The 14,379-nt window shown below is 41.7% G+C and overlaps 2 protein-coding genes across 4 annotated transcripts; one reads left to right on the forward strand and one right to left on the reverse strand.

The window, feature by feature from the left end:
- The first annotated feature begins 428 nt into the window (after positions 1-428).
- mrpl18 (mitochondrial ribosomal protein L18) lies at positions 429-3,366 on the forward strand. Of its 2 annotated transcripts, none has more exons than XM_041944373.1 (4): positions 429-679; positions 913-1,081; positions 1,598-1,832; positions 1,933-3,366. In XM_041944373.1, the coding sequence occupies exons 1-4, from the start codon at positions 592-594 to the stop codon at positions 2,008-2,010; spliced, it is 570 nt and encodes a 189-aa protein (XP_041800307.1). In that variant the 5' UTR covers positions 429-591; the 3' UTR covers positions 2,011-3,366. The 2 variants fall into 2 exon arrangements, with proteins under 2 accessions (XP_041800307.1, XP_041800306.1); XM_041944372.1 differs by having other exon boundaries at positions 895-1,081; positions 1,933-3,360.
- On the reverse strand, positions 2,271-13,964 carry si:ch211-203d1.3 (protein phosphatase Slingshot homolog 3). Of its 2 annotated transcripts, none has more exons than XM_041944369.1 (17): positions 13,825-13,964; positions 12,736-12,893; positions 11,271-11,308; positions 10,969-11,155; positions 8,932-9,047; positions 8,713-8,781; positions 7,949-8,014; positions 7,608-7,790; positions 7,374-7,467; positions 7,140-7,268; positions 6,842-6,888; positions 6,541-6,687; positions 5,739-5,939; positions 5,326-5,572; positions 5,148-5,231; positions 4,917-5,006; positions 2,271-4,505 (listed from the first exon to the last, which is right to left on the reverse strand). In XM_041944369.1, exons 2-17 carry the CDS (start codon positions 12,781-12,783, stop codon positions 4,368-4,370), a joined length of 1,884 nt encoding a protein of 627 aa, XP_041800303.1. In that variant the 5' UTR covers positions 12,784-12,893; positions 13,825-13,964; the 3' UTR covers positions 2,271-4,367. The 2 variants fall into 2 exon arrangements, with proteins under 2 accessions (XP_041800303.1, XP_041800304.1); XM_041944370.1 differs by lacking the exon at positions 13,825-13,964 and adding an exon at positions 13,583-13,737.
- Between the last annotated feature and the right edge of the window lie 415 nt (positions 13,965-14,379).

Below are 14,379 nucleotides of genomic sequence, written 5' to 3' on the forward strand. Positions count from 1 at the left end.
AAGCAGAGTGATCTAAATATCACATTAGATCCTATCATTGATTCATTAACAGGTAAAAGGTTCATTTTAACTACCCAATATACTGTTGAAAGGTTAAGCTTTAATACCGCATCGTATTTTTAAGATTATCACATTTTGAATGTAAAATCTTAACCTGCGAACTAACAAGTTAGTGTTAAAATGTAATGAAAAACAAGTCTGAAGTATAAAATGGAAATAGTAAAGTACAACCTCATAATTGTACAGCACAGTACAGTACTCATGTTAAGTAGTTAGTTTCTGCAAAATGTTACTATAGAGTAAATGAACAGAAATTTACAGTAAGGCGCTTTTTATTCTGGATGAGAACACATAAGCGGAATTGCTGAAGCGCGCGAGTTTGTTTCTGTCAGTGTTGATTTTGAAGTAGCACAAAGTGAACCGGATGTTGTCTGAATGTCAAAGATGGCGGTCCACATGTCGCGGTGAATTCTTATCAAATAGAGAAAAAGAGTATGTTTTCTTGTTTATAAAGACGTAACTCTTTATGGGTGTTAGCACATTGAGTGGGCCTTTTTTTAAAACTTTGAGGTGGGCACCGCTGAGGAGGAGATGGCTTTGAGCGAAATTACTCGAAGTGTTCGGCTGCTGATAGGTCAAATTCAACGATGTCGTCCAATTGCGGCTACACATCAGACGTGTAAGTTATTTTCATTAAAGCTATTTTCCCTTTATGTACCATAATCTAATCAGCTAAGCCTATAGCTGTTAACATGCTGGTGTTGGATTTATGTATCTGTACGGGTCAGCTGTAACGTTATTTAACATTTAAAACTGTGTTAACGTTAGCCTAAACGGACGCTAGTTTAACCTGAATAGCTGCACACTGGCCTCACAGTCTTTGTTTAATTAAAGCTGCTGTGTGGTACCCAGCCCGGTGTCTGAGTCAGGCAGCCACTCAGCCGGAGCCCGTCGCAGATGAAAATGAAGCCGTGAGCACGACCTTTGTGAACAGAAACCCCCGGAACCTTGAGCAGATGGCTCTGGCTGTGAAGGACCGGGGCTGGAAGACGACCTGGCCCCGCCGGCAGTTCTACCACAGGTGTGTTTCAGACGTCACAAACATGGGTAGCAGTTTAACAAAACATGGCCGCGTCCTCACACCTGTCATGTAAATCAGGTGTTTCATTTTCCAGTTGATCTAATTACACTGGGCTGTCAAACGGCAACTGTCAGTCCTGTGTTTCAGAAATCATTCTTGGCAGACATTCGATGAAGCAATGACTTTGTAGTGTGATTTTAGTCACTATTCAGGATACAAAAGCTAAATAAATACTACTACACCTACTACCAGACCTACTACATTGCTCTTCCCCGATCTTTCATGAACTGACATGCATGTATATAACCTTATATTAATGACTCAAGTCCCACTGAGACTCCTTTTTCAAGGGAACCTTAGTACATAAAGAAAAATCACTTCATAAAATAAAAAAACTGTAATAGGACATCCCTGCCAGGCAATTGATCCCCAACCCCCTATATCTATTTTCCTCACACCAGATTCCTTATGCCTATCTCGCTTTTATTTTACCATTTTTGTCTCTCGTCTTTTCAGGCTGGAGTTTTCTCGCAGCCAGCACCATGTGACGGCACAAGTGTTCTCCTGCACCTCTCCTGTCCCGGTGCTTTCCTGTTCAACCAAGGAATGGGCGGTGAAGAAGGAGCTGGCTTCCACGAACTGTGTGGCGGCCTGCCAGGCCGTCGGTGAGGTGCTGGCACATCGATGCCACCAGGCTGGCATCACCAGGATGGTGTACTGGGAGATTCCCTGGATATACAGATCTGACGCTGTGAGTGCATGCAGAGTTTTTTGCAGTTCAATGTATTTTATTTTGGTTTTGCTGTAAACATGCCTCATGTTTAGCTCTCCTCCATGTTTCTCTTTCACAGATTCAGTCTTTCAGGACAGCAATGAAACAGGGAGGAATCATCCTCAGTGAACCTCGAAGGAAATACACCAGGACCTGAATATGGGTGTCACCTATCACATATGTTGTTTTGTAAAAACGTCTCCTGTACCCCTTACTTTCTGCTCTTTTTTGAATTAGGACTGCACTGGTATTGAGATGACCAGCACCACGGTGAATGGCAGTACAAAGAGATTCAAAATGAATGATGAAAGGAAGGTTGCTTGTCCCTGTGCTGTCACTTGTGGATAAAATGTTCTGAACAGAAGCAGTTCTTCTTTGGTGCGTTATTTAGTCAAGAAACAAAACAGTTGGTCTGAGTATAATCATTTATTTTTCACTCAGTAGATGTTGTAAACAAGAGAGAGGTGCAGACAGGAGAGAGCATAACACAACGAGGAATAGGGATGTGGACACAATTTAAAAAAAAGAATCATTTTAATCACACAGCATGATGTTGGCTCAGGCAGTGGGAACAGTGTGCATTGTGGGGTTGTAAAGTGCATGTTTTCATTTACGGTGAGCATGCAGGTTAAAGAGAGTAAGCTTTAGCTTGTGTTCACTGGATAAAAGGTAACACCAGCATGAAATTTTCCACATCAGCGTCTAGTGATCAGAAGTCTGAAAACAGTACATTGAATAATTTACCTCAATCCAATAAATGTCACTATAAATACATGAGAAAACCCTGAACAACATGGTGGTATAAAACATAACATGCATCCAGGTCATCAGCAATTTTGTTGATATATATATATATATGTATGAATGCATTATGCATACATGCAAAACTGTAGGAAGTCACATTTATACTGCAATCAAACCAAGAGAGAAACAGTACAAGATACTACAAGATACATAGAAGATACAGCCACCATGTTGTAGTAAAAACATCAGTCATAGAGTCATATTTCATTCTCAGGTTGAAGGCACTCACAGGGCCCTGGTGTTTAGAGGGAATACAAATAAAATGGGCGACACTGGTCCTCAACATACTGACATGATAAAGATTTTCCATTAAATATATTCATTGGCACACTGGAATACATTGTTTGGCAAACACGCTTGCACCATAAAACTGGCCCTGACTTGGTCCGTAATGCACAGCTTGGATACAGTGAAATCCTCCCATCTGTGAACAATGTTACAACTTCTAATGAGAGAAAATATGAAATATATTTACAACCCTGATTTCAACAAAGAACGCTGTAAAATGTAAATCAAACAGATGTCACCTGTTCTTAATGAACCTGTTTACCTGTGAAATGTTCCAAACAGGGGGTTTTGGAGCATTTCACTACTTTCACAGTCTTTTGTTGCTCCTGTCCCAACTTGTTTGAAACACTGACTTCAACATTTTGCTGGCGTCAAATTGAATATATATGATATACACTGCTCAAAAAAATAAAGGGAACACTTAAATAAAACAATGTAACTCCAAGTCAATCACACTTCTGTGAAATCAAACTGTCCACTTAGGAAGCAACACTGATCGACAATCAATTTCACCTGCTGTTGTGCAAATGGAATAGACAACAGGTTTAAATTATAGGCAATTAGCAAGACACCCCCAATAAAGGAGTGGTTCTGCAGGTGGTGACCACAGACCACTTCTTTGTTCCTATGCTTTCTGGCTGATGTTTTGGTCACTTTTGAATGCTGGCGGTGCTTTCACTCTAGTGGTAGCATGAGATAAAGAAGTATTTAATAAGAATATTTCATTCATTCAGATCTAGGATGTGTTATTTTAGAGTTCCCTTTATTTTTTTGAGCAGTGTATATTATATATATTTCCAAAAATCGATTAAGTTTATGAGATAAAACATTAACTAAATTGACTTTGTACTGTTTGATGTCAAAAAGGATTAGCAAGTTATCACGTCCTGTTTTAGCTCTGTTTTATACAACGTCACACCTGTTTTGGAATCGGGGTTGTAAAGGATCTTGGATTGGCAGCAAACAGCCTCATGTACAGTGAAAAAGTAAAGGAGAACAGTAATTGCATAGATAGCATCTCTGGAGTGGTGATGCGTGAGCTAATATAGGGAGGAGAGAACAAGGGAGGTGGCTACGTGGAGGGAAGCCGGTACATCTGTGTGTAATTGAAAACACTTGTGTGTTGTGAAAACACTTGGAAAAACGTAATACAACAGTGTACACTAATAATCACTTCAGCCATCAGGTGTCCTGGCTTTCACTGGTATTGAAATACTGCAGCAGGCTACTTTATCAACAATTATAATAATTATGAAATATGCAATGAAAAACTTTCATCATCTAAATAATCTAAAATATAAAGCCAGAGTGGATCAGTGTATAAAAACCTTGGCATGATAGCAGAGCACACTCCATCTGCAACATCCTCTGCAGGTCCCTCTCCCCCACTTAACTCCCCGCTCTTCCACGTCTTTGATCTCTTTAGGTGTTGCTTTGACCTGCGTCCTGCAGGCTTCGCGGCTCAGGTGAAACATCCACACATGCTCTCTGGTGAATCAGACCCCGTCGGCCTTGGCTAGACCTCCGCTGCCCTGGAGACCGCCTCGGACTGCCAGGCAGCTTTGATAGAGCAAAGAAGTAGAGAATTTGCTTATAGAGTGGCTAAATAATTTGACTAATTGTTGCATTATTGTTGAAAATACAGCCTCTCTTTTAAAACTAAAAAAAAAGGCAAAAGAACTTCACTTATCAAAGTTAAAGATGTACTGAAGATGTACACTGTGCTGTTGCACTTACAGTACCAACTAAACTGATATGCTTGTAAGAATATCAGTTGAATAACAAGACTCAAAAGAAACAGCAAACAGGATAAAAGTCGGAGTGGTTACTTAAATATTTTAGTATCTCACACCTCTTTCATTTCAACATCGGGCTCCTCTAAATTTAAAACTTTGAAATTTTTTTTAAACTCAGCCATCTGAGTGTGTGCAAAAGCTAAAGAGAGAGAGGACGGCACTCAGTCTCATTTACCTGTCCTTTATCCTCATCATCTAGTTCACTAATGGACTGCATGAGGGAGAGGAGGTTCATCCTTCCACTGCGATTAACACTCGGGGAGACCTTCAGATGAGAAAGAGAAAGAACAATAAAACACATAGTGAGGGAGTGAGATTTCTACGACAAACAAGTGGCCCATGATGATAGACAGCTTCAGATGTAGTGAGTGTGTGTGAGTAAATATGTGCCAGGCAGTCTGCTCACCTTGTCTGGTTCATTTACTGTGATAACAGGATTGACTGCTGGTGGTTCCGGCTGCCTGAGTCCCTGGTTGGGCTCTTCAAACACCTGGTTGTGTTTGAGAAGATAAAAAGATTGAAGGCAAATAGAAAATCTGCAGGATTCAAAAAGCTAAAAACATATGGCTGATGTAACTAATTACCTCTGTATCTTCCTCTGATACATCTTTTTCATCTGGGTGACCCAAATCTTTTCCATCTGGACTCTCTTCATCTTCATCAGCAAGTCCCTCATCGTCGTCGTCGTTGTCGTCGTCGTCCTCCTCCTCCTCCTCCTCCTCCTCCTCTTCCTCTTCTGGCTTTCCTTCCTCCCCTCCCTCCTCCTTGCGTACTGACTTTTGTCTTTGGTCTCTTGACTTTCGCCTCCAGAGTGCGCTGTGACGCTGCTGGCTGGAATGATGAGGGAACACACGGCGCAATCCAAGTCCACAAATCAATATTGAAAAGGTCACAGACAGCGGCAAACAATGTTTTTGTCACATTGGGCATCAACTAATCTGAACTCTTTGTGGAAGGGAGAGCTTCACACAGAATTAGATGTAACACCATGCCTAACCTTGCGTTGAGGATGCCGTTGTAGGTCTGGAGCTGCTTCATGAAGCCCTCGTTGGGTTTGACGATGGACCGACGGTCCCTAACGTAGGCCAGTGCCACATCCATTGGCCAGTGCTGCTGCTTCATGGCATAGGCGATCACTGTGGACCCAGATCGGGAAATACCCATCTTACAGTGCACCAGCACTGCCTGTCCACTCTCCCTGCAATACACAGAGATCAAGAGAGGCTCACTCAAGAGATTTAGGGATTTTGCTTGACAAATAGCACAATTTTTCTGTTATGCTCTGTTTGGATAATGCAATTAAGAAATTAATAATAGTTTACACCAAATTGAAAGATAAGTCAGTGGGACAACTCAAAACATCTGGTGAGGTAGCGTTTGATACAAAGTACATAATATCAAGGAAAAGTTCAACGAGACAAACACTTATTCACTTTCTGAGTGGCGAGTTACATGAAAAGATTGGCGACACTCTAAGGTGTGTTCGCTAAATATGAAGTTACAGCCAATAGTTTTACAGGGGTTTTTGCAGGGGACTACTTCTTGGCTGGACACAGTAACCTCGTTAAAATGGACAGCAATGACTGCAACGTAATCCCTGTGAACAAATGCAACCGTCAAAGCACGTCCACTAATAGCGCTTTTGCCACTGACAGGCTCAGATTGTTATTCTAAGCGAGACTGGGGGGATCTATTGGACCAGTTCCAAAGCATTTTATACCTTTTAGACATTTAGACAATAAAATATGGAAAAACAGGACCCAGGTCTAAAAATACCAGAATTACCCCGTAATGAATACCTTGCAGTGTTGATGAAGTTGTACGTGTCTGTCCAGTGAGAGAGCAGGTCGGTGGTCTCCACATCATACACTCTGATGTTCATGTAAGTGAAGGACTCTGGGAAAAAGTTGTCAATCTCCCTCGTCACATTCAGAATATAGCCAACACTGAAAAGCATAAAGACACAAACTAAGAGCCACAGTGGTGAGTCAGCAAAGCACAATACACGATAGTGTGTTACCCATGTCATGAGACAATGGGAAATAGAGACAGACAACAATACTCAGAGCTGTAGAAAGTGTTGCAGGTGAAAACACTGACTTGTTTTTCTGCAGTTCTTCGAAGTTAGCTGCGTTCCACTCAGAGCCCTAAAACCAGAGAAAAAGAAAGAAAGAGAGGTTGAATCGTGGCCACAGACGACAAAAAGGAAAGGGCCTAAAGAGTCGTCTTCCCTATCGCAGTCAACACAGACCTCCAACAAAGGGGAAGTTATATTCACATGACAACATCCTGATGAATGCGACTTCCGTCAGTTTCTTGACTGCAGCTCAAGAAAGGCCTCTCCCCATGGTCATAAAATAAAGCACATTACTGTCTTTGAAGCTGGGCAATCACTCACCAAGTAAAGGTAGTCAAATATTTTGGAGGGTTTGTCCATCTGAGCCATGGTGACCAGGATCTCATTGTCAATGTATTCCTTGAAGGGTCTAATGTCAAAGCTTATTCTGGTCTTCAGGGCAGTGTGCACCTACAGTAGCAAAGGAAAGATGTACATATGTTCTCATATTTTATTTTTAACCTGGTATTTTCCTCAACCATGCTCTAGTATTTCATATCTGCCCATATGTCTTACCATTTTAGACGTGAGGTTATCCAGGTCTTCAGTCCTCATGATGTCCCTCAGGTGCTCTTTGATCACACCTTCTTTGGAGATTCTGTCTGCAGAGCTTCCCGTTCAAGAAAAAGTGAAACTTACAAGCTGACATGGGTGCACTAGCAATAAGGAAGTAAGGCAACTTTATTTTTACTTACTCAAGTTCTACACCGCAACTATCACTACAGTTCTGAGGTCTGGGACTTTCCTTACCTCTGTCCCTCAAAGTCCCTACGGACCGACTCCAGGTCGTCCATGGCCTCCCACTCATTGAGGCAGAAGCGGTCCGACTCGACGTGGTGGTGGTAGTGCTGGGCCCACTCCAGGCCGTTGCCTGGGATCACCGCTGCCTTGACCGCCCGCTCGCAGCAGCCATGCAACACCTGCAGCACTGACCTTACAGCAGCAAGGAGGGGGATGACAGAAGATTATGTATATTTGAGGACACTGAAAATGTCAGAAAGAGGCTACAAAATCATGTAGTTGTTAATGAGGTACTTCAGGGAATGATGTGGTGGGTGCCATTAATGTTTTAACGCAGCACTTTCACTCACCACATGGTCTGCATGGAAATGGGCTTAAAAATCCTGGTCTCTTCGGCTGAGGTCACGCTAAAACCACTGTGTAAAAAAAAAGACAGAAATTTGAGCTACAACAATTCAGTCAGAAGAAGAGAAAGAGAAAAATTAGGAAGTAAAACCGGTGAGATGCATTATGACACACAGACAGATAGAGATCGCTCACTTATTCAGTGTAAATTAGTGATGGTTCTTGTGAAGAGGGAGAGTGAGCCAGAGAAAGTAGCACAGTTGGAGATGTGATGAGTGTGAACATGCTGGTGTCATGGCAGCTTATCAAAGTGTCTCGTGTGACAGCAGACTAGTTAAAACACAGCAGTCGACAGCAGAGCCACAGCGCCGTGTTAGCCCGACTGCATGTAGAGCTGCTAAGTCTCAGATTGTAAGTGCACTTCTCTACATGCTCCTCTGTGCATTGCCAGCTATGGAGCTACCGCATTTATGCGCCGCTGACCTTTCCGTACTGACACAGAAAGTAGCCAAACATGCTTTGCTTTCATTTCATTGCAAAAAAATGCATGATCTCCATGCTTATGTAAGGGTCTGACTGACTGACTGATAAGAGGAGTTGTAATTAATGAAGAATGATTCAGCTCCATAAATAGAGATATTACTCATTCACATTATCTCTGGCCAGAATCCCAGACATCGCGCTGCACCATCTGTGCTGCAGCCTCACAAACTCTTTGCTTGTGCCTTTACAATTCAATCCTCACATCCCTTTTAAAAACGTTTCTTACCCGTCTCCATCAAGATACACCTGTGTGTCGCTCCATACGGGCAGAACCAGGCCGATGGTGCACTGATCACTGCAAAGAGGCAGGGAGGATACAGAGACACATGAGAAAAGAGAGTGGTTTGACTTGTCACAGCTCAACCAGAAATGATAAACTGAATGGAAATCTCATCTTGTGCTTTCTTTGAGACACAGTACACCAGCATCTTGGTTGCATACACACCTGTCTGAGCTCGGGAAATCCATGCCCAGCAGGATGCTCTCTTGTTTGTTGCCAAGGGTGGAGACAACGATCAGATACCTGACTCTGACTGGGTTGATGGACTCCAACTGCACTGCCTGTATGACAGAGAGCATAGGACGAGTCCAGTGGGGAGACGAGGATGTGAGAGTCAGAAAGGAGAAGGGCAAGAGCAGTGAGGCCACATAAAATTAATGTACTTTACATGCAACGTGCTGCAGTTTCCTCTCAAGTCTGAAGCTACACACTAAACCAAATAAACTTGTCTGCACACATTGCAAAACATTTTTCTTGGCCTTCCTGGGAAAATAAAATCAGGGAAGTCAACATTGTGTTTACAGAGAGCCACAGACACTGGCCACAGTCCACTTAAAGGACCATACCTGTGTTCTTTTTACATGTTTGAACCCATTAACTGAAATGACCATGTTCTACTGGAAGCATTATGTTTTACATTGATCGACTGATTTTTCTGCAATCCACACAGCCTCTGGTTTTATTATATTTCAGAAAAATCCACCACACTCAGTCATTAGTCAGTTTCTCTTCTTTGACCAAGTTCCACAACTAATGCATGGCAATACAGCTGTATTGCCATTATGTTGTTCTTGCTGTATGCAATAACACAACTCACACAAAAAATAAACATAACTAACTGTTCAGCATGATGGATTACCCATATCAATGTCTTCATATTTTAGAGCTGAAATGAATCCAACAGCTGCCTGCAACACATAATCTCAAAAATCAGTGGAATGTTTTGGAAAGCATCAGGAATAAACTGTTTTGCAGTAATGGGCTCAAACATGCACAGCCACCAGTACTGTCCATATGTTTATTTTAACTTTGATATCCTGCAGTCATGTAATCCTTAGCAATTTACAAAACAGGACTGTTAACCTGAGTGTCCCAGCCACAGCACACTGTCTACCTACATCTGCACAAGTTATTGTATTATAGCTGTAATCAAAATTCAACTAAATTGTTTGGGTGTGTGAGATGTTTTGCATCTGCTCTGGTGCATTAGACTCAAACTTAATCTTATTAGCTGGTAAACTGTTGGACCAATGACATATGTAAACCTCATGTGTGACTATCTGGTCTCTGCTGAATGTAAAAATGCAACTACCCGCTGACTGAACAACAGGTTAGTTCAAATACAGAAGAACATTATTGTTACGTAAGGTAACACAAGGCCAGATCTGCTGAACTGAAAATGGCGACCCGCTGTGACTGAACCAATGTAACTGATAGCAGAAAGTTTTACAAAGACATTAACAAAGAAACTGGATTGGTAACACCATTGCAGATACCTAATCCACTTAATAAGGTCAACATCAGCACCAACACCAGTCATGTGTATTGGATCGATGCACCAAAGCATGTGTTCGTTTACATCGATCATTACCAATAATGCTAGAAGATTGCAGGCCATTTTTAGGGCATGGCCACTTAAGAGTGGGTTAAGGGCGATCAAGATTAATCTGAACAAGTTTCAACATTCATGCAGCTATTTGCATTTGAACCCTCTCAAAGCGAGATTAGTCGTCTCCTCTCTTCATTAGACACACTGCAAACACAAAGCAGCTGACAGAAATAAGTAGGTCAAATCATACAGAGATCTCTCTGTATGCCTTGTATGTATAAGCCTTTTCTGGGAGACTAATTGTTAAGGTTTAAAAAAAAGTGGCAACAAGAATGCTGAACTTTCAAGTTTCATCAGAAGTCATTACATCATCAAGCACATCATGTTTAGGAAAGTAGTTTAAAAATTCAAACACTGGATAAAAATAAGCCAGATCATCCAACATCAGTAACCAATACAAACATGTTTTATTAGACTGTAAACCATTAATCAAACCAATAATTTAATGCATTCAATAAATATCATACAACCTTATCATACTTTAGCAGTTACCTACTGTGTCTGTGGCGTTATAACATAAGCAAAAATACATTCAGTATTTGAAATAAATAGACACCCTGCACAATAATATGCTCAGAAACACAAGGCCTCACCAGCTTGATGGTGTCTTCTGGCCTGAGCTGTTCGACCATGGCACGAAGCTGTCTGCGGCGTGTGTCTGATGCTCCATTGCCTTCTTTTACAGGAGAAGCTGGGGGAGGAGAACACTCCTCATCAAGGTCTGCCCTCTCGCCATCTTCCAGCAGATGGACGGCCCCTTTCACGATGGCAAAGCTCTCCCTGCAGGTGGACAGAGATCAGTAAGTTGAATACGGCCCTAATTTATGAACAGGGAATCATTTTGTTAGGACTGTAATCAGAAGACATTTCAAAGACAATGCTGGTGCACATCTACCTTTTCTGAAGTCTCCCTCTTCTTTGAAGGCTTTCATCCTTAAAAATGAAATAAATCACAAGCCTAATCAAGAAGACTGGACCATAAAAATAATTAGCCTCTATTGCGTTTGTGTACAAACCTACATTATCCTGTCACAACAGTTTTTTGTTTCACTGATGATGAATTTTATAGTTTTTTTAACCGCGGTTCTATACATTCCAGCAGACTATAATTATCTGTAGAATGAGCTGTTTGTAATTGTGAAAAAGAGTGGACATCACAAAGATGTGTCTAAGCAGGTGCTGGAGTTGTAATACACTAATTAACATGAGAAAACATTGCACACAGTTTCTAATGCTCCCAAAAGGGCACGTTCCAAACTCAGTGAAGACTTAAGTGTTGAAACACTGTGACAAACTTTCTGGGAGCATTGGAGGCAGTGTGTGTGTGTGTGATGTTCTTCCTGTCAAAAAGTGTGGACACAAATGTCTGGAAAACATGCTCAGTAATTTCTAGGGTGAAATGTGGTGAAACACAGATAAGGTGCAGTGGAAGACTGAGGTGTGGGGAAAGACACAGGGTGATATGTAAGCACAAGGAAAAGGGAAAAAATAAAAACAAAGATTTTGGCAGTGAAATTATAGAAGGGTAAGACATTTAATAGAGTTAAAATGCAAGAGATGGGAGGGAGAAATAAACAAGAGAGAGAGAGAAGTAGCAGTAGTAACAAGAGCTCACAGACAAAGAAACTTGAGACAGTAGTATTACCTGTTACGCAACTGACAAGTCCAGACAGAGTCAAAAAAAAACAAAAAAAAACAATTAAAGAGGAGAAGTGGGCAGGACCCAGGAGAGGAACGATGAGGGTTTGAAGAAGAAAAAAAAGGAGAAAACACAAGTTAAGATAGTAGAGTGATTAGATTCTGTGACAAAATATGCAAAAAATGAGACTTGGACCCACAGTCAGGTCGTTTATGGTTTAGTTGGCAAAGACAAAGACCAGAAAAAAGCCAGGCCTTGGAAATAAAGTTAAATAATCTTCATGATAGATTGACAGAATGAGAGGAGATAATGTTTAAGACAGAGGCTGATGACATAGGGTTTATATGATTATATGTATGCATTAATCAACTACAGTGGCAGTGAGATGATCCAATCACACTGGCATCGCTGTAATGAATGTAAATGACCTTTATATCAGTGGCATGTTTGCCCTGCAAGTCTGTCAATGCAATCACATCACTGGTAACAACTGAATAACAAAACAGCGTCATTATCATTCAGGCAAATGTAGCGATGATGATATCCAAACTTGGGAATGACTGCTCTTCGTGCAGAACTTTGAGGTGTCCAGCATGAACAGCTCTTATTGTTCTGAACCACTCTCTGAGAAGCAAAAGTTAAACAATTTCATATCTGGGGGTATGACATCACATGCCCAACTTATTTGTGTACAACAAGGCTTGGGGATGACTGGACTCACTGGAGCGGTGGAGATGGATGGGATCCTGTGCAGAGTCAATAAAGCCATCGCACAGGTATGTCTGCGCTTAACCTGCTGTTGCTGGCAAGCTGAGACAGGCTCTGCAAGTTCCTCAGCCTAAAGTGTGCCGAAGGCGGTGCGTAAGATGGTATTTGTTTCTGAAATGACACATGGATATTTGGGTTTGATTCAATAAACAGGCTTTACATGTTTCTCAATGAACCTGAGGACACAAGTCATCTGGTTAGGCAGAGTTCAGTGAAACAGAGGGATTAGTTAACAATAGTCGCATTAGTTTCATAGTAGTTCATAGGCAAAATGCCATGGGATATCTATATACACACACACACACACACACACACACACATGTATGTATGTGTGTGTGTGTGTTTTTTCATATCTCTGGTTGTTACAACCAATGACAACATTGGATGTACAGCATTCCTTTAGTGCAACTTTATTGTTTACGCAATAAAAGCAAAAACACACTGAAAACCAAGAGGTAGAAAAGACAGAGAGACGGTAAAATAACATACAAATTAAATAAGATAAAACACTGATTCAGTTCCTGGGTGTGCTTATTGGATAGGGCGTAATGATTTTTTATACAGTAGAGTCATGCATATAAGGATGTGTCCCAAGTATGAAGTGTGTACGAATCACATACCAGTAACCGGAGTTTAGCATACTGAGAGAAATGTCTGCACTAAAACCTTCCTTTAAAGGATTTCTGGAGTCTGCGGACTGCTGACCATCAATATGGCACGAACAGTGTCGTAACGCCTGTATTATATGGCAGCAGATATGTGACATGGCTTCAGCTCGTTGCATATAGATAATACTTAACTATATCCAGGTGTGGTGTCAAAAAGTGATCGTCCGCAAAAAAACGGTGTTGTTACAGGCGAATAAGCACATAAAGTGCTCTGTTCCTGACTGAAAAGCTTAAAACAGACGGCGGTTTATTCCTGCAACAAACAACAAGCTACCGTTACTGCCCGCAACAGCCTGTCCAAGCTAACAGCTGACGATAACGTTAGCCGCACGATATGAATACATGAAAATCCACCGGAAGAAGAGTTTTCTCACCTTTTCCAGAATGCGTCTCCACTCTAACTTCCTGCTTTGGAAGCCTACTGGCTTGTTCATCAAGCACCCAGCGCTCCGTATTCCGCCCTCTGTTGATGTCGAGGGCGTTCACAGCGCCGCGGCTGCTCCAGTGGACAGGAGTTCCCTGCCGAACTGCAACTGCGCGAGCTCGTGCGCGAGCGCGAGGACAGCGGCAAACAGGAGAGGACGATGACGTCATTCGCAGGCGAACCCGGAGGTACGTCAACCCGCAGTGGCCATAAAAAGTAAAAATAGCAATACTGGAATGCTAAAATACTCCTGCGTAAACAGTCTTACAGAAGTAAAAGTACACGAGTATTATAACAGCAATGAGCGTGTTTAAACTGCAAAACGGCCAATGTCAGTTTTTCTGATATTTATTCATAATTAGTACTGATTACTGTGTGAGCAGCATTTTACTGATGTAGCTGAGTTGATCTCCAACATTCAATTAGATTCGCCCAATGGGTTAAAACAGCTACAGCTCCACGCAGGCGCAGTACGAAGAAGTACTTCCTGTACTTCCTGATGTGT

The sequence above is a fragment of the Chelmon rostratus genome, chromosome 9 (genome assembly GCF_017976325.1).
Source record: "Chelmon rostratus isolate fCheRos1 chromosome 9, fCheRos1.pri, whole genome shotgun sequence".
NCBI classification, from domain to species: domain Eukaryota; kingdom Metazoa; phylum Chordata; class Actinopteri; order Chaetodontiformes; family Chaetodontidae; genus Chelmon; species Chelmon rostratus.